This window comes from Bicyclus anynana, chromosome 23 (assembly GCF_947172395.1).
Source record: "Bicyclus anynana chromosome 23, ilBicAnyn1.1, whole genome shotgun sequence".
NCBI classification, from domain to species: Eukaryota; Metazoa; Arthropoda; class Insecta; order Lepidoptera; family Nymphalidae; genus Bicyclus; species Bicyclus anynana.
The window spans coordinates 3,962,982-3,984,381 of NC_069105.1; the positions used below are offsets into that span (position 1 = coordinate 3,962,982).

The window sequence follows — 21,400 nt, forward strand, 5'->3', positions numbered from 1 at the left end:
AAACCGATGCCTTGTAGCGAATGACGTTACAGTTTATGATTGGCGTTTGCGGTGACGTGATAAAAATACGATTTTGTTTTATAAAAATATTACAATTACGAGATTATTTTCACAAATAAAAATGTGATTAGAGTTTCTAGGTATCTAAACTGCCTATATGCAAAAATTCTTCTTAGTTTTGTACAGCAGGCGAGTAGCCTTTTGAACGATCTAGCGCAGTCTAGCCTAGCCATTGCCTCTCTAGCGCAGTTGGTAGTGATGTGGTCTTAACAGAGAGGTCTTAAGTTCGATTCCCACCTCCGGTCAGTTTAGGATGTTATCTATAAGTACTAATATTAAAAAAAAGATTGTAGAAGGTAATCTGTGGATCTACTGCACTGAACCTGATTTTGAAAATTCTCTCGTGAGGAAATCTGCATACCAGAGAGTTTTCTTAATTCTCTACGTGTGTCTAAGTCTGCCAATCCGCATTGAGCTAACGTGGTAGACTATTAGCCTAACCCCTCTCATTCTGAGAGGAGACTCGTGATCAACATTTAACCAAATATGGGTTGTTAATAATGATGATGCAACATAACATACAGGGATCGGGATCGCGAGCGCCGTACAATTATTTCGCCTCGCGAAGGATAGACGAGTTCAAGAAACTGACTGCTAACCTTCACTAGTCGGAGAGGCACCCTAAGGCTCAGCCCAGAAAGCGCGAATTCTACAAGACCCGTACCAACGCGCGTGCATTTGGGGAGGAATTCAGTACGAAACATGGAGTTGAACTTGCACTCGCTCTAGAGTTTGCGCGTTAACTGGACGCAACAAGGCGTCCCTAGTGTCTCGACTCGCGCGCATTACGCGCGAATCAAGCGCGTGCCTGGCACGCGATTTACGCGCGTATTTTGAATTCGCGCGATGCTTGTGGACGCAATGTATTGAAGTCTAGTACTTCGACAACGCGCGTATGAATTCGCGCGATACGATTCGCGACGAATTCTGGACAAGGTCTAAGACGAAGAAGAAGAACATAACATATCTGACCTGCGCCTCGAGGTAGCGGCCGCCCTTGCCGCTGATGGCCTCCACGATGTCGTGCGACGTGTCGGCGTCGATGGACGTCATCTCCACGTAGCCCTTGCCCTCCAGCGACGGGCAGTGCAGCACGCCGCAATTGCCGAACACCATCTGGAATAACATTGATTTGATCAACCCATATTCGGTTCACTGCTGAGCTCGAGTCTCCTCTCACAATGAGAGGGGTTAAGCCATTAGTCCACCACGCTGGCCCAATGCGGATGACGGACTTCACATACGCAAAGAATTACGAAAATTCTTTGGTATGCAGGTTTCCTCACGATGTTTATCCTTCACTGTTAGAGACACGTGATATTTAATTTCTTAAAATGCACACAACTGAAAAGTTGAGGTGCACGCCCCGGACCGGATTCGAACCCACACCCTCCGGAATCGGAGGCAGAGATATCCACTGGGCTATCACGGCTAGTAATAAGTAATAACATAACATTGAACTAACTGATCTACTCGAAACAGGAATGAGGAGATTCGCAGACGAACCAGAGTCACTGACGTGGCTCAGCGGGTCGCGGAGCTGAAGTGGCAACGGGCAGACCACATAGTTCGAAGAGCCGATGGACGTTGGGGTCCCAAGGTGTTGGAATGGAGACCCCGCACCGAAAAGCGAACCGTGGACCGAAGACATCAAGCGGGTTGTCGGTAGGCGCAGGATTCTGGCGGTTCAATACCGTTGTGCTTGGAAGTCCATGCAAGAGGCCTATGTCCAGCTGTGGACGTCCATCGGCGGATAATAATGATGATGATCTACTTGATATCTATACCCTCGCACACAACCCTTTGGGGTGTGGAAAAACAGTTTCAAGGCTAACCCTTCCCACAGTAGTTTCGGACGACTGCTGTGAAGACAGTCAGGTTCATCGCGTTAGCTAGAGCACCGAAGGCCAATAGGCTGTGATAAGATATAAGGTTGTGTTGTTGGCTGTGATGGTTCCAGTTGAAAATCAGCGCTACAAGACCTATTTTAATTTTACGTAGGTACAACGGTCAACTTTAGTGGCCAAGTGCGGAAAAGGCCCAGGAAAAAGAAGAAAGAAGAAGACCTATTTTAAATGTAGCATAGCAGTAGCATCATGCTGAGCTGGGACCATTTTCTGGGTTATGTCACACATCGAAAGGTATTGTTCTGGATGTATTGGAGATATTTTTATGTGTGGAATAATATTCTTTCTTTCTTTCTTTATATGGGATGCGAATCGCCTCCGCCAAGTTAGAACCGCTTGTGGGAAGCCCGATGGAGGCGGATCACACTATTGGACGTCATCGCGGAATCACCCGCATAGTTCTCATTTCCGGGAAAATACAGGGATAAAATATAGCCTACAACCTACATCATTTGCTTTACAACAGTATTCCATTAGTGAAATAATATCGGGTTTAAATTTTAGACGTGAAAGCGTTACAATCCAACTCATTTGTATTTATCACAGAACCTAAAGCTCATTATAATTTGCAAACTACAACTAATTAGTTTCGACGAAAGTTGGTCATGTTTTCCCAGAAATAACATAATTTTCATAACTTCGCCTTCGCACAAAGGCGAAGGTCGAGCGCGACGCATAGCACGGACATGTATAGAACAATGTATGTATCGGCCCGCGGCATCGGTCACACACAAAGGTCACAGTTGACAGGTTTCAGCTAATATCACACCCCGCACCGGAGATTAACATTTATCAACTGGCCTATTCACTATTTTGGTCTTTATTATCAACCTATTAAAATAAACATCAAATCAATTGACAGTGTCATTTACCTTCTGTGTGATATCCACCAGCAAGCACCGGATGACATTAGTTACATAGAATCTCAATTTCGTATATGTCAACTAGCATACGTCAAAGATAGTGAATTAACCTGCTTATCAGTACCATTACATTAAACCGAAATTCAAAATTCATTTATTTCAATACGGCTTAATTTACAAGCACTTTTGAAACATCAAGTTCTCATGAGCCAATGGCGATAGTTAAGGTCGAAAAGTCAAAGAGTTGTACCTCTTTCGCAGCCTGAGGGTCCGCCACGCAAGAGAAGGTGATGTCCGCCTCCTCCACCACGTCGCACGGCGTCACCGCTATCGTGGCGCCCACCTTCTCGAAGTCTTTGCACTGGAACAACAATACATTCTCATTAGAAAAACTCTGTTTAAGCTTCAAGATTTAGGGGGTCAAACTCATATAGCTGAGAATTAGATAGAATTGTTTAAAAAACCCTAAAATCCTGCCAAGATTCAGGGGCCGAACTGATATTACAGGTCTATATTCTAGACTATTGTTGTACCCACTGTTAGCACAAGCCATACGCTTAGTTGGATAGGACTAATAACCTTTTTTTAATAAACTGAAGACCATGACACTGACTCAACTCTCACACCCGTCGGGGTGTAGAAAAAACAGTTCCGGGGACTCAAAGACTGTGGGAACTATTCGCTGCCGTGAAGACGGATAGGAGCCTTGGGTTGGCTTATAACCAAGAATTAGTGCCAAATGGCTGAATAAGTAGAAAATTCGGATTGCCGATGTTTTCCGCGTTAGGCACCCCTGTGGGAAGCCCTGCGGAGGGTGATTGTGGATTTGAACCACAAAAAAGGTAAGGGGGAGTGGATTGTTACCCTGGCTTCTTTAGGGGTAAGGCCACTGTTCTTGTTATGCACGGTAAAACCTGGAAAGACCAAAAATTGTGCTGCAAGCTCCAAGCATACATGGAAAGCAACATCTTATAATAGGCTAGATAAATGGTTTTTAATTAAAGTATGTACACATTTAGATTTATTTACTAATTAAAACAAATTTTAATCAAATAAAATAAATGGATGCATTATTTGAATTAACAACGCCATCTATACCAACCAAACAAAACTATTCAGTTTCACAAGACCGCCGCTAGATGGCGCAGCGCGGTCTCGCGGCCGCGTGTGGCGAATCGATATCCGCGCCACGCGAACGATCGCCGGCACAGCGACGTCAACGACCCCACGCTACAATGGCGGCCGGCCACCGCGTCGAGCGACGCCATTTTGATAACGGCTCATTCCCAACGCACGGTCACGCAATATTGCACACTGTGTCTATCCAATCCAGTTCATTTCGCATTTTGTAATTTGTATGAACCGAACTGGCACTATCGGTCTACGCATTGTTGGAATACGATCTCATATCGGAGCCGGCGCGGCGATACAATATGCTTATGCAGTAGGAGATAATTAGTTTAGAAAATTGCTTAACGAGCATAATTTTCAACTTATTTTCAATTTTAAAGCATAATTTGAGCAAGAATTTTATACGATTAAATAGCTAATATACTTAGTTACTAGTAGAATTTAGTTATCTACTTGAATAACATAACATTTTCAAATTGTGGACTTTGTACGAAATGTTTTAAGTACCTAAGTAATTTATGTACTTACTTACGAGTACATACATACCTACATAATTAAAATTGGGGAAAAACCAAGAATGTAAAAAATTAATTTATTCTTATTCACACTAACCATTATTTATTTTTTCATTTGCGTCGGTACTTTGTAATGTACTTAGGTAAGCAACTACATTACAAATGCTTTTAAAATAACATATAATAAAAGTAATTACTAATTAGCTGATATAACACGTAGGTACACGTAGGTTCTCTTCATAACAAGTAGAAGGTTTTTCTAAAGATATAAAACCGTCCTAAAATTGTGCAAAAAAAACCCTGTGAACATTGGAAAATATCCATCATTGGATTTTAAATTATCTGCAATAGACAGACAGACAAATATTTAGGAAATTAATTTTTCTTATGTCTTTTTTTGTGAAGTTTTTCGAGTAAGTCTAGGTATAACAAATACATTTTTGTTATACCTAGACTTACTTAATTATTTATTGTAGTTTTTGAAAATGCTAATTTTTTACCGCGGTTTCACCCGCGTGGTTCCCGTTTGGAATACGGGGATAAAATATGGCCTATAGCCTTCCTCGATAAATGAGCTGCCAAACACTGAATTAATTTTTCAACTCGGACCAGTAGTTCCTGAGATTAGCGCGTTCAAATAAACAAACTCTTCAGCTTTATAATATTAGTGTACATGTATGCAAAGATTTATGTTGATCGGTTGAGTAGCTAAGGTGTGAAAGACATACAAACAAACAAACATGCGCAACTTTAACATTAGTTGGCATTAATTTAGGACACGCGGTGATTCACTGCCAAAGATTTCAATGTCCTGGATCACCGCGAAGGTTATTTTTATCAATCCGAAAAAATATTTTCTGCCTTGAGCAATGGCAGATGCTTAATCTTAGTTTATAGACAAGGCGCTGTGAGGTATTGAGGGTGCATAATTCGAGGACCGCATACTGTTAAGTTTTAAACTCAGAAAAGCATGCAGATTACGATTCTGCATGTTGCCAAAAGGTTTCTGAGTCCATTCTTTTGTTATACCCTACCATTTGGTGTCGAGGATACGGACTGAACAAATACTAGATTATCGACAAGCAAACAGTGGACGAGAATAGGAACTACATACGTGTAGTCAATGAAGGATAGCAAACTTGCCTTAAATAGAGTTAAAGAAATAGGAAAAGCACAAATCTCCAAAAATTTGCAATTTATTATGGAAAATCGACAATTTTAGATGGTAAGTAGTCGTAACTATAGATGTAAATAATCCTATTTAAAACGTTTTAAATAAAATTCTGCAATTTTAAACCATTTTAAACGGTTTAAAACTGCAGTCGAGTCCAGGAGACTAACGTAAACGAGAGTGCAAGAGTGTGGGTTTGCGATACAATTTAATTAGCATCGTTATATACCAAAAAGTTCATTTACTATTTACCAACACAGAGTTTTTGCAATAGATTTTAGCTAAGTAAGTAAATGAAATAATTAGGTAGGTAAATCACATAAAATACATAAAAAAATGTTTACAATTTTTTAGGTAGGTACTCCCTACCTAGATAAAATCAAGAAAATGTAATTATAGTAAAATAATACGAAGTCATTAAAACATATGGTTTAAAACTGAAAAAAATGTTTTGTTTTTGGGTTTTAAACGGGGTTTTTTTTTTTTAAATGGAATGGTTTAATTGGTTTAACATCCGATCTTACATCTATAGTCGTAACTCCATCGCGTTTCCTTAGCTACGAGGTTCATGTATACGTAATTATAGCGGACGAAGCCGCTGGCGCAATCTTGTGAATCCTAAATAATTAATGTGTAGGTAGGTAATTGGGAAATTCCGCTGCCAGTTTTTATTGGGTTTTTGTTCTTGTGTATTTCTTTTCATTCATTATGTACCTATGCTGTTTTTAATTTTTATCAGTTCGGCTTTTTTGGCCAATTTAACGTACTTCTTCTAAATTTTCGTAAATTTAACTTCAATATTTTAACCAATACTTTTAAGACCTTAAGCTCTAAAGCGCATTTACTTATGGATCACTTTTACCTGGCAGGTTCTTGATTCGATTCGCAGGTCAGATAAATTTTGAAAATTTATATTTTCAAAACTGGTTCAGTAAAATCTCAGTAGCATTCTCGTACCATCGTAGATTTTCAAGGTCTGAGCTGGCTGATTTTCCATAGCCCAGAGCACTTTGTAGCTTTGTTCAATTACTAACTGAATAATTAAATCAATTATTCTCTGTTCCTCAGGAACTTACGCAAATTAACGCCTGCTCATATCAAAATGACGTAACTTATTATTAAAAGAATATACCTATTATTTATTATAACGACTATCAGCAAGTGCCTACGTAAGTTATATAACTTTTAGATTAATTCTGATAAGTAATATAGGCCAAGTATGCTGAATAAATAAACATGAGCTAAAATTATCGCTTTTAATGTAAATTCTCTTCAACGCAGACATCCGTTAATATACATATTTTACAGAAAGTTACATTTTGTGATAATTTATGGTAATGCAATATAATACCGGGCTGATCTTAATGGAGTTCCACTTTATTCAATTTTCAAGTTAAAATTAAAAGTATTGAAATTTAGAGACGTGATAGCCCAGTGGATATGACCTCTGCCTCCGACTCCGGAGGGCGTAGGTTCGAATCCGGCCCGGGGCATGCACCTCCAACTTTTCAGTTGTGTGCATTTTAAGAAATTAAATATCACGTTTCTCAAACGGTGAAGGAAAACATCGTGAGGAAACCTGCACATCAGATAATTTTCTTAATTCTCTGCGTGTGTGAAGAAGTCTGCCAATCCGCATTGGGCCAGCGTGGTGGACTATTGGCCTAACCCCTCTCATTCTGAGAGGAGACTCGAGCTCAGCAGTGAGCCGAATATGGGTTGATAATGATTATGATGATGATTGAAATTCCTCTTAGATACAAGATAGAATAAAAAAACAGCTTAAGGGCTGTATATAGCTTAGAACCATCATCAAAGTATACTATAACTTGCCTAGGAGTATGAAGAATAACTGTGCCAAGTTTCGTTAAAATCCGTCGAGTAGTTTTTGTTTCTATAAAGAACATACCGACTAACAGACAAATTTTACTGATTGCATTTTTGGCATCACTATCGATCATTAATCACGATAGTTATTTTGGAAATATATTTCATGTACAGAATTGACCTCTCTACAGATTTATTATAAGTATAGATAGATAGATTAAGTTCTAAATCTACTCGTATTTTTTTTTTATTCTATACAAGTTAGCCCTTGACTACAATCTCACCTGATGGTAAGTGACGATGCAATCTAGGAAGAGGAGGATGAAAATCCACACCCCTTTCGGTATTTTACACGACATCGTACCGAAACGCTAAATCGCTTGGCGGTACGTCTTTGTCAGTAGGGTGGTAACTAGCCACGGCCGAAGCCTCCCACCAGCCAGACCTGAACCAATTAAGAAAATCTCAATCGGCCCAGCCGAAAATCGAACCCAGGACCTAAGTCTTGTAAATCCACCGCGCATACCACTGCGCCACGGAGGCCGTCAATCATCACAGCGAGTACGTAAAGTCGTCCTTACACCGTGCACTAAATATTTACCTTCACTCCAAACAATAGAGACTACAGTCGTTTGAGAAGAATCTCGAAACAGACTGCAGACGAAGGTCAATGGCAAAGTTTGCACTCAACTCACTCAACTATTATTATGAACACTCACAACAAAGCGATAGAAATGGCGTTTGCTAGCAGTAGTGTGCACTTCATACATGCATTAAAGTACTGCATACCCTAAGAGTTGTCTTCTTAGTGCAGATTTTTCCAGTTTGCTTAATTGTATTACTAGTGCATACCCTGATCGACAACCTTATGCACACCACTGACTGCTAGGCTATTCTGTAACGATGGTTTTATAACTCGCTAGTACGAGTTTCGAATTCACCTCTATCTCTCTCTGTCTAACACAATACTATAGAATGTTTAATTTATTAAATGTTCTTAGAAATTGCGAGCTATACAATACATCGTTACAGAATAGTCCCACTGTACACGTAAATTGTCTTTCTCAAATCAGCAAATACATTAGCGGACGCCTGCACTTCGTATAGTCCTATGAACTGAAATTCACGCGTAGAGTCCTTTTCATGAAAGAAGTCCCTCAGACGTGGCGCTAATGTCTTAATGGCGCTCAGTGTCCTTTGGTAATGGCGGTCTTATTGTCATTTGTGTAAGGCGCTGTCAATTTTAGTTCAGATTTAAACCGCGGGACTTCTTTCATGAAAAGGACTATTCAGTTTTTCACAAACCATGAAATTTTCCTGGATAAAAACACATAGCCTATATATTGCTCAATAACCACCTGTCTTTCAGTGAAAATCCCATTAAAATCGGTCTCGTCTTTCCAAAGAGTAGCCCGGACAAACTGACAGAAAGACAGACAAAAATTTGGAAAGCTAGTTTGTGTTTTGAAAACATCAAAATTGTGTTTCGTCGGCAATACTATTCTCAAGTATAGTCACATAATACGTAATAGTACAAAGATAATTCAAAATGGCGCATGCCATTTCTATCGCCTTCTATGAGCACAGCGCACACGCGCAACAGAGGAAATCTTTTGATGCTAACATTTTTGTTTATGGAACGTGACTGTTTGTTGTTTTTACGTCCACACTGACTTATCAAACAATTTGAACTAACAATTCAAATCACTCCAGTTCAACGGAATCCAAAGAATTGTGTTTTTTTTCCTTTTCGATAGACAATGTACCCCATACAATAAAATTTTGTTGAAATAAAATTTGTTAATTATACACCACAGATTAATCAATAATATACATTGGACACACGACGGTGTCGTAGCCGTTTCAAATACGAAATTCAAAAAGTAATACATTCTCGAGTCGCATCAGTAATTTTCAATGTTATTCAAGAAAAATGGTGTCTTATGTTTTTAAATATTTTATAAAAAATGTTCACAAAAAGTAAAGAAATAAGATGGAATATTTTTTTTTGTAATTATTGATTATTATATCAATTTACGTAATAGTTGTTAGTGTTAAATTTTGAAATGCAAATTACGAAAAAAGTTTGTATGCGGCGGTTAAGGAGACGCGTGACTTTTTTTAATGGGTGTCACCGGCTTCAGTACGTTGCTTGTAAAGACTCACTCTGGTTACTCTGTGTTATACACACACTTTATATTTAAACACAATTCTAAAACAATCAAGATAGGTGTTACGCTATCTTGATAGTGGAAATGACTAATGTCCAATTGTTTACTAAAATGCAACGGCGGGCGTCTAGTCTTTCCTTATACGAGTACCTCAATGCTAATGATAGGGACATTTTGTCATAAATACAATGTATATTATTATATTTGTGACATATTTGAACTTTGTGTATGAACTTGGGTATTTCACGCAGCAGGAATCGCATAGCGGCCATCGCATAGTAGCCGTAGTATAACTTACAATAATCTTTTTAACATAAAAATGGAAACGTATTTCAGTTATTTTAATTTTAACACAAAATTACTAAATCGATTTTCATGAAAATGAAATGAGACCAATCTGAAAGTATACTCGTTCAAACAAAACAATTTACAAAGTTGGTTAATAATAATTGATGAAATTATGAGGTAACAAACATTAAAAAAAACATACGCGTCGAATTGAGAAGCTCCTCCTTTTTTGAAGTCGTTTAAAAAACGAACCACAATTCTATCATGATCTGTAACTCGAACCTAGTACCTAATGATGTTTACCCTAAAAAGCAAATTACTTTTGCTTTTTACTGAGCTCGAGTCTCCTCTCAGACTGAGAGGAGTTATGCCAATAGTCCACCACGCTGGTCCAATGCGGATTGGCAGACTTCACACACACAGAGAATTAAGAAAATTATATTAAAATTATTATTAAAAATTATTATAATTATAATATGCAGGTTTCCTCACGATGTTTTCCTTCACCGTTTGAGACACGTGATATTTAATTTCTTAAAATGCACGCAACTGAAAAGTTGGAGTTGTATGCTCCGGACCGGATTTGAACCTACGCCCTCCGGGATCGGAGGTTGAGGTCATATCCACTGGGCTATCACGGCTCTCACGGCAAATATATGTAATATGTATATTAAATTAAATAACCGCAATTAACCTACTGTAGAAATTGTTATATAAAGAATAATAATATACACAAAATATACATAACATAATATATTATGGCCTAGATGAGTAATCTATTACAAAGGACGCGAAACCGGTACAGTGAAAGTCGATGTACGAAATTATTTCGAAGGTTACATAGTGGATTTGCAACTTATGGCACACAATAAATAATATACTCAGAGGCACAATTATCCGCCCACTTTAATATGACGCGAGTCAACAACAAGAGAACAATTTACTTTTGTTTAGAATGATGAAGAAGCCTCTATCTCCTTTTCATTCTTTATGTGGAATTAATAAACAAAATCCTCGGGAAAGAATTTTAAATATTCGAAATATATAAAAACAAAATCATCCCCACTTGTAGGGTTGTACATGTAGGGAGGTAGCTTAAAAAAATATTTGTCCAGATTTGATTTTATGACTTTTTTGACATTTTTAATGTTCATACTCATCTTGAATAAATAACAGCTTTCTATTTCTACTAGTAATGGTCTCTGCGCTAATCCGCGGACATAGCGAAACTGTAAGGGTTCCTTGTGTGTACTACGGAACCCTAAAAAAGGGTCTTGTCTTGAATCTTGACAGACAGACGGACGGACTGACGGACAAGTGATAAATGTTCCTATGAATTTTCTGTCTTTTTTTTTCCTTGTGAGCTACAGAAGCCTGAAAGTTACGAAAAATTCTTTGTCAATTTCGAGTGAAACTAAAAACTCTGGGTCAAACAATTAGGTGTTCTCCACATTTAAACAATATTTGTAACTATACGGACGTATGTTATACTCGTAGCTGATAAAATACAGGTCAACGATAAGTAGTTACAAACTACAATAACATATTATAGGATCCGAGATAAAATAAAACGTGGCGCAGAGTCGACCGCAAACCAATTGCGGTTCGCACAGTAGATGTTCATTACATTGGACATAACGGAACTGAGAACTGCTACCATAGAAATATATCTAACAAGACAATAGAAATGGCGTGTAACACTAAACTATAAAGACTAGTATCGCCAGAATGTTGAGTTTAGAAACACTGTACGACCCTGCATTGGAGAGACCCTCCTTAATTCTGACGAGGACGAGCCATCTCACATCTCACCAAGAGAAAAGCGCCTGGATACAACAGGACCCCGATCGTCGCCATTCAGAAATTGCCCAGAAATACCCTAGTGGCAATGACCAGGAACTTCAACTAGGGGTAGGTACTCCCCCCGCCCACTTTTTTAGAGACGCGCGACGTGGGTAAAGGGCATTATCCATACCCAAACCTGGCAATTGTCGAATACGCTCCGAGAAACATAGACCTAAACTTTACTGCCGCACATCGCCAAGTTGTTCGAGCGTCTGCTGCTACGAAAGCTACTACCCCGTATCAAACTTTGGTTCGATCAGCCACTTCACGGCGCTCCAGCTGACACAAGGACTAGCATCACATTGCCAGCCAGTAGAACAGAGGGAAGTGTATACGCGGCGACAAGATCACGCTTAAGCGCGCAAGTTACATCCCATTTCTATTGTTTCGTCATTATGTGCTTGCTTATGTGAACCAACATTGCGGTTCACTTCCCAATAGTCGAAACATTACTGTATTAGTGACTACTGGCACTTACTGGCTACTACAACAATCCAGCAGGCACACATGTATTTTCGGTGTTGAGTCCAACTTAACCGTTAAGCCATTGAAATTCGGAAAATTTTGCAGGTGTACAGTACACCCAGGCGGCGACTAGATCACGCTTACACGCTAAAGCTATAAACGCCATTTCTATTGTTTCGTCGTTATGAATTCTGTGATAGTTACGGTCTTTTAAAAGCGAACCAATATTACGACGTCGAGAAAGCAATAAATCGATAGATCGTTATCGACGATATGCATAATGCGGTCGAAGCGGACCGTCCAAACAGTGTATTGTTATTTGCAAATTTTCCGCGCGGGAAATTGGACAATGCCGGTGTAAATTGATCGCGATGGGAACTTAACGGATTTGTATATATGTACTTAATAATATTGTTATATCCAAACGTAACCTTACAGACTTCAAGAAAGGTATCAAACGTTTTATCATGACACACAATCTAAATACTTATATAAAAGCGAAAGGTCACTCACTCATCACGAAATTTCAAGAACCGATTGACGTACAGAGTTGAAATTGGGTAATATAAGGTTGGTAGACATCCGCTAAGAACGACAGACAATTTTATTGGTGAATTTGTGTGCGGTACAAGTCCAAAGGTAATTGGATCATCAAACGGATTTTTAATTTTATGGTAAATTCGCAAGATCCGTACGATGCAGATCAGTGGACGCACTTGTATGACTTTTTATACAAATAATACTACGATCCGTTTGATGCGATGCATCCGAAACGTACGATGCGGTTATGACGTATGCAGTACCGGAATAGGATAACCGGTGATAACTTGTTATCAACAACAACGAAAAAGCCCAACACCCAAGGTCAGAAAGCGCCCGATCAATACAACGATATTGAGCCACCAAGCTGAATATTTATTATGCCTTAAAACATTTCTAGATAGTAATTCAGAGTTCTTAGTATCCTAAAGCGTGGAGGATTCACCTTGGCCCGGAAACCTCACGATCGAACAAAAACTTGCTCCAAATGTAAAACTACGGCGCTGAATTCATGACGCATTTTTGTACTTCACTTTCTATTCCAGATACTTTTAAACATCTATTTCACTTTTAATGTTTGTTTCGTTATGTTCTTTAACATACGAGTATACTTTTAATTTACCTTTGCTACGAGTATGTAGGTAACTTATAGTGAACTACCATCATCGCCATCGTCATTAGCAGCCCATAAACGGCTCACTGTTGAGTATGAGTCTCCTCTTAGTTTTATCACGCTGGCCCAATTTGAAGAAAAATCAGTAAATTCTCAGGTTGGTATGCAAATTGCTTCATATGATTTTCCTTCACCATTCAAAACACGTCATGTTTGATTTAATAAAATGCACATAGCTGAAAAGTTGGAGGTGCATACCCCGGGCCGGATTCGATCCTACGTCCTCAAAATCAAAACCAGAGGTCATATACACTGGGCTATCACGGTTTTCGTGAACTAGTACCCTATTCATTTATCACGCTACAAATTGTTATTGAAATAATCTTGTAAATAATCTCATGATACGGTGTTTGTGGTAGCAGTTAGCACTCCACCGAAACGGCTCGACTGATCCTACATGCAATATGTTTATTGAATTCAAATGTATCATGAATGATAATCTCGACCAATCGAATTTGATGTCGTAATCGCTATATATAAATATCGTTATTTTTTTTTTATTACAACACCTAGCTGACACCGTGCGGTTTCACCCGCGTGGTTCCCTTTCTTGTAGGAATTTGGGGATAAAATATAGCCTTTAGCACCCGGAGATGGTGTAGCTTCCCAACAGTGAAAAAAAATTCAAATCGGTTAAGTAGTTTCAGAGCCTATTTAAAGCAAACAAACAAACAATCAAATATTTTCTCTCTAGAATATTAGTATAGATAAGGCAGAGGCTGGTGACTAAAACCCCAAGTAATTCTGTGGCGATACGGACTAAAACAGGGCGGTTAATCAAAAACAAGGCGTAGCACCGGAGCGCTAATCTTTTATAGCGATAAGTTTTACCAGTAGGCTAGTACGGCCTCTAGCCACGACCGAAGCCTAAACCATTATTGTAGGAAATCAGTATACTTACTGTATATTGATTTCCTACGATATCAATGCAACATGGGAGGGAGGCGCGGAGGTTTATATCGGACTAACCAGCCTTCCGCCTACGTAATTACTACCCGTGCGGATAAAGAATGGGATTAGAAAGGGCGGCTCATCAATTTATTAATTTGTCAAGTTAATTTTTTGACAATTAGTACTGATGACTGAATTTAGTATAAAGCAGTCCCTAAACTTAATTGGGCTTCGACGCAACAAACAAAACTACTTATGTCGGAACCCACCTCTTGGTCATCTAAAAAAGGAGGCATAAAATACTAGTAACGCTCAAATTTCTCTAGTCTTTGCGGTCTGAGGGAAAAATCGCCGCAGAAGTCTTACGACGTGGACGGACAGGCAAGGATGGTTCTCAGCAACTGAGAGCCAGAATTTTAATAACTGCTTGCGATTGTATGTGAATTTTATTATCAGTGGCCGGCGACCGTCCGTCTGTCACCCCGATCGGTCGGGTTATCTTATGTTTTCCGGACCTTCTCAATATTCTCTCGCGACCCACACTTGGAGATCTTTTGGTATAGACGTAAATAATGAGATCGAATAGTAAATAGATGAACTTTATAATCCCATTCTTTATCCGCACGGGCAGTACCTGCAAATATCCTTATCAATTCCTGCCCGACAATTACCAAAGAGCCAAACCCACGCCTCGTCAAGTAGCAACCAAACCAAAATCAATTTCTAAATTAGACATGTCTAAAATTTTTTAACCCCAAAAGTCTCTATTATGATACAACGCATTTAAAAACTTAATTACATTAATTACGTCATAACAATCCATAATTAACTAAAACAATTAACAAAATGACAATTTCACTTTCAATCCGTTGGAAATTGTTCCCACGATTTCAAAGCTTCGCACGGCAGTTAGATAAATTTCAACTAAAATATTAAAGTAGAGATGCATTGAATAGCCACAAGATGTAGTGCCAAGACAGACTGTAGGTATCTCTCCCACATTTCTGCATTGCGGGATGTTTGGTATTTGGAAATACTTGGAATACGAAGATGTCACGAACGGTTTTGATGACAAATCATTTATTTTTAAACCAGACCATCTTTCTCATCTAAAATATGAGATATATGAGAGAAGTAAAAATATATCCTACGAATATTTTAAGAGGTGTGGATTTATAAATGTTTGTTACTCTTTCACGCCCAAGTTACTGCTGGGATTTGGTTGAAATTAGAAATGGAAATAGACTATACCTTGGATAAACACATGGCTACTTATTATCACGAAAAATCAAAAAATCCATCGATTAATCCACTACAGTTTCTAATGAAATTCAGTTGCAAAATGTGAATTGAATGAAACGTTCATAAACCAAAAAAAACCGTTATCACGAACGTCATAGCTGGTATTAAGTTGCATTATACTTATCTTCATAATTACAAATGCTGATCTTTAAATGTACTTAGTCTTAAAGCTATTACAAGTTATTTCATTATGATGCTGAGAGCAAAGTACAAAGGCTAAAAGAAACTCGAAGGAAAAACAACTGACACGTTGGTAATTACGTAAATGCATAGAGAGGGAAAAAATGCTAAGAATATTATATCTAATAACATTATATTATCATCATCATCAGTTGATAGACGTCCACTGCTGGACATAGGCCTGTTGCATGGACCTCCAAGCACAGCGGTCTCGAGACGCCAGCATCCAGCGGCTCCCTGCAACCCGCTTCATATCCTCGGTCTATCTAGTCAGGGATCGACCAACACTGCGCTTTCCGGTGCGGGGTCGCCATTCCAGCACCTTGGGACCCCAACGTCCATTGGCTTTTTGAACAATGTGGCCTGCCCATTTCCACTATTTACACCATATTATACTTATAACAAAACCATCCGCCTCGTTTGTCTGCCTGTCTGTTACCGATCGACAAATGGACAACAAGTTGATCCTATTAGGGTTCCGTTTCTCAAATCAGAAATGAGGAGAGCCGCAGATGAACCAAAATCACTGACACAGCTCAGCGAGTCGCGTTGCTATAGTGGCAATGGGCAGGCCACATTGTTCGAAGAGCCTGGGAGTCCAAGGCACTGGAATGGCGACCCCGCACCGGCAAGTGCAGTGTTGGTCGAGGTCCTAGGTCTCCTAGGACCGAGGACATCAAGGGTTGCAGAGAGCCGCTGGAATGCGGCCGCTCGGGACCGTTGTGAATTGAAAGTTCATGCAAGAGGCCTATGTCCAGCAGTGGACGTCCATCGGCTGTTAAGAAAAATGATGATGATTTTGAGGTATAGAACCCTAAAATTTATACTTATATAAATACATTTAGGTTAGGTAAACTAATCAAAATCTAACAGTAGTCTAAACTAACATTATACAGAGATTATAAGATAAGATTGTTTGTTTGTTTGTTCCAATCGATTTTAAAAACTCTTTTCCTCATTAACTAGCTACTCGTACATCCTCACCAATATATTTTATCCCTGCATTTCCACGACAAGGGGTGTGAAACCGCGAGGCGTCTACTAGTATTAAACTCGTAAATAACTATATGACTCGTACATCGTACGTCGATAACACTTAATTGTCCTCAAGTAATTTGCACTCATTGTATATGGGACAGTGGAAGCCATTGCCATTTGACTTCCCGTGCGTGCCGCCCGCCATCGCCAGTACGTAGCAGCTTGCGTCATCCATTGATAGTCGCATGTCATAACTCCACGCCGCAAACATTAAATACCGAAATAAATAATGTAAGACCGGGTCCAGACGTGTGTAACGCGTAATGTAATGGAACGTGTAATGCAATGCGAATTCTACGTGTGGACGGCACTACGAGCATTACATGTAACGCTCGCGCCGGCTTTAGAGCTAATCCATGTGCCGTCCACACTGTTGGCACTACATTACACGTAATCTTACATTACGCGTTACACACGTGTGGACCCGGCTTAACGCTATTCTCATAACGATGTTTTTATAACCTGACAGTCATCATATCAGGCAGACCTGTTCTTTAGGTCTTTTCCACTAATTCCCGGAGTTGGAAAGTCGACGGTGTTCCAACTTCGAAACGCCTTGTGCCTAAAATCGCCCAAAAATACTTGTACCTACATGCAACATTTGGAATTTGTGTGCTCGTGTACGTACTATAGTATTTCTGTATTCTGAGGCATTGAATAGTAATTGATATGTATTGTCGTCGCAAAAACTGAACAGCGCAACTGGTTAACGAGTCACGAATTCACGATGTGACGATAAGTCAATTGGTTCGACAAGTAATGTGTCATTACTTTGTTTACGAAGCTCGAAACAACATGAATTAGTTGACAAATAGTGCCTCTAGTTTAAGTCACTTGATCGCCAACTATGGGCCTCATAAGAAGGCTCAGAATCACACACAGGGCGATGGAATGAGTTACGCTTGCAGTATCTCTGCATCATCGAATCAGAAATGAGGAGGTCCGCAGAAGAACCAAAGTCACATAGTTCAACAAGTCGCGAAGCTAAAGTAGCTATGTGGCCCCCGCACATAGTTCGAAGAGGCGATGGACGTTGGGGTCCCAAGGTGCTGGAATGACCTTGCACCTCGACCCCTCACCAGGTGGACTGACGAGATCATACGAGTCGTTTTGATTCACTGTATGCAGGCGTCTCAGGAGAGTGATGTTTGGAAGTCCCTACAAAAGGCCTACGTCCTGCATTGGCCGTCCATCAGTTGATATGATGATGATGAGTCTAAGCCACAAACATCACAAACACATTCATGCTATTTTGGTGACATAAATGTGGATGGCATGGCAGTACATCCCAGGAAAGTTCTACCACAAGAAGCTGTACTAAAACTACCAACATACTGCGTGTAACTACTGAGTTTCACAAGTTTATACTACGGCGCCAGTATATCTACTATGCTTATTTCCGCCGCTCCAGTTGCCGATTTAAACGCTTTTTGAGAGCGAAGCACCATTTCCATTTCGGAATTGTAGCTTCCGGCGTTTTTGTCTTTTTTATACTAAGAGGTGACAGAACATTGAACATTGACTTCTGATATAAGTGAAGCCAAATCGCATAAACAGGGGTAAAGCCCTTCACCTATGCATTTAAGAGATTAAAGGCATACCTAAGGTTAACGTACCTTACAATACGCTGTACGAGTACAATGACATTGATGAAACATCATCATCATCATTAACAACCCATATTCGCCAATCACTGTAGAGCACGAGTTTCCTCACAGAAGGGGAGGGATTAGGCCTTAGTCCACCACGCTGGCCAAATGCGGATTGGCATACTTCACACACGTAGAAAATTAAGAAAATTCTCAGATATACAGGAATACTCACGATGTTTCTCCGTCACCGTTTGAGACACTTGATATTTAATTTCTTAAAATGTATATGTCGCCGTTAAATTGTAAAATATGTTAGTTTGTAATCTCACTCGCGATATCTTGTGTCTGTGATCTGTCGATATATTGTGTACTGTGTTATTTTTCGGTATATCATAATCTATCGAATTTTCTGCATGTGTGAAGTCTGCCAATTCGAATTGGGCCAGCGTGGTGGACTATATGGCCTAACTCTCAATCTGAGCGGAGAATCAAGGTCAGCAGTGAGCCGAATATGATTTGATAATGATTAAGTCCATCAAAGACGCGCAGAATATATGAATATTAAACAACGCAGTTACAGTGACGGTGAAAACAGATCCGATTAGCGTTCGCGTCCTACGTCCTTGCGCGATATTGTCGCCACCACAGCGCTAATTAAATAATAGCCGTTACAGGATTACTGCGGGCTGTTTTTAAACAAAACGCCTTTGGAGCATGGTATATTTACATTACGTAAAAATAAAATAGAAGAAATAAGCACCAATATAGAACAAGTCTCGCTGCCGCTCTAGTAATAATCTTGGGAGAGAAGCTTGGTTTCATAAATCATAAATCATAAATCATTTATTGCCAGAATGTGGTCATATACAGATATTGTTACATTTTAATGTTCCTACACAATCTGCCTCATAGGCGTGCAAGCCGAGTACATTATTATAATTTTATTTACTAATATTAGAACTGTCAATCATTTATAATGTCATTTCATAAATTAAAGTCATATAACAAACATAATAAAATAAAATTAAACGAAAATAATATTGTCAAAACATTAAGTATAAATTTACATGTTATTAATATAAAATAATTTGTCATTAAGGAACTCTGCTACTGTGTAATATCCCTTATTTAAGAGTATTTTAACCATTCTTCCTTTGAATTGCATAGCATCTAACCTTTTCAAACTCTCTGGAATATGGTTGTATATCCGTATGGCCATACAATATGTGTTATGTTTCTATGTGGTTTCTCGCAAACATATGGGAATTAGAGTATGAGCATACTTGTTGTCCGCTCTGAAGTTGCAACACGCCGAACTGGGCAAATATCATAGCCCTGCACACGGCAGACCCGTCCATACGGCGAACGGAGCAGTCGCTCCAGGCGCCAAATCATAGAGAGCGCCGAAATGATAATCCTTCTCAACCGTAGGTACTGCGCCTGATATTCAATTGGTCACCCCAGAGTATGGTGGAGATCTTCGCGTTCCATTCTTACTTTACACTCATAATTTGGTATAGGTTACCTACATATTATTAGGAACAAACAGGAGAGGCGCTATAATTGGATCTCGCTCCATTTTAAAATTTACTTCGGGCCGGCGCTGGCCCCGCATAGGATGTTTTTGTATGCCACACAGCCATACACCTCGTGTTCAGAGCGACAAGAAGTTTGGCTTATCGAATCATCGAGTAGTTTTAAACTTTTTATTGCTTTTGGTTAAGATAAATAGGTAAGTTAGAAAATATCTTCTCTTTATATTGGTCTAACTTTACAATTAATTGATAACTTGCTAATTAAGTAAAAATTTAAATCTATGTTTCTATGAATAATTAAACCATATTTCACTAACTTGTTAAGCTTCTATGTGACAAATGTCATCCGGTGCTTACTGACAACCCTTTGTTGATATCATACAATAGGTAGCTTTAACGTAAGCTTCTATGTGATAAATGTCATCCGGTGCTTACTGACAACTCTTTGTTGATATACAGTAGATGGCAATTGTCAGCTTAGTTGATGTTTATTTCAATAGGTTGTTAATAAAGAGCAAATTAGTGAATCCAGCCAGTCAGGCGAGCTGTAGCCAAAATCAAGACACCAAATAAAGCACAATGTACACAGGAGGTACAGTTCTGTGCAACTGTTAACGGTTTTGTAGATTGTAGTCCACCTGAGGTCGTGTTCAGCGAACCATACGAGTGAACGTCTTGCACTCGCATCTACCACCTGCCGCTTTATACATACGAGGGGACCAGAACATATTTTTTTTATTCTTTTTTTGTCATACCCGACTCGCCTGGACTTAGTTAACCTCCCCAGTCACTCTTTTATCAGCTCAAAATCGTATATTTTACAAAAAAATATGTCACACATATTATAAACTTCTTCCTTTCTTTAAAATAAATAATTTAGAATATCTTTATACCATTTTAGACTGCCTTTGAAAAACCTAATATGGTATGCAAGGCACCTAAATACAATGAAGATACCAACATAAATGGGATTTAATAGTATATCCCAAGAAAACGGGATTTTCCTACATGTGTCCGTTAAATCAAAACTTTTGTATTATACTTCCGGACGCCTGCGACTTCATCTGGGTGGAATTTAGTTTTTAACAAATGGATCTTTCCAGGCGGTAAAGTAGCCTATATGTTTATCCAGAGAAATATCTATTAGCATTCCAAACAGCGAAATCACTTCAGTAACCGCAGTGCAAAGGAGAAACAAACATACAAACACACACCCACAAACTTTCGCCTTTATAATATTAGTGTGATTTTTGCTTGTGCAAATACCATCTGGCGATTCGTCCAAACAAATGTCCGACGGCTCCACGAAATATGGCCCCCTGTCACGTGACATAGCAACTATCGCTGCCAGTAAATAACAATAGCGCTCCGACACAGAACCGCCGCTGCGTGATTAAATGACTTTC

At 39.2% G+C, this 21,400-nt stretch overlaps 1 protein-coding gene across 3 annotated transcripts in view; it reads right to left on the reverse strand.

Annotated features, from left to right (window-relative positions):
- The window catches only part of LOC112048469 (cytokine-like nuclear factor N-PAC), an 85,822-nt gene that overhangs the window by 6,940 nt on the left and 57,482 nt on the right, over window positions 1-21,400 (reverse strand). For all 3 annotated transcript variants that reach the window (XM_024086001.2, XM_024086000.2, XM_024085999.2), the window contains exons 8-9: window positions 3,081-3,191; window positions 1,033-1,176 (exon numbers count right to left, since the gene is read on the reverse strand). In XM_024086001.2, the coding sequence (XP_023941769.1) occupies window positions 1,033-1,176; window positions 3,081-3,191 (255 nt within the window). The remainder of the gene's footprint in view (window positions 1-1,032; window positions 1,177-3,080; window positions 3,192-21,400) is intronic.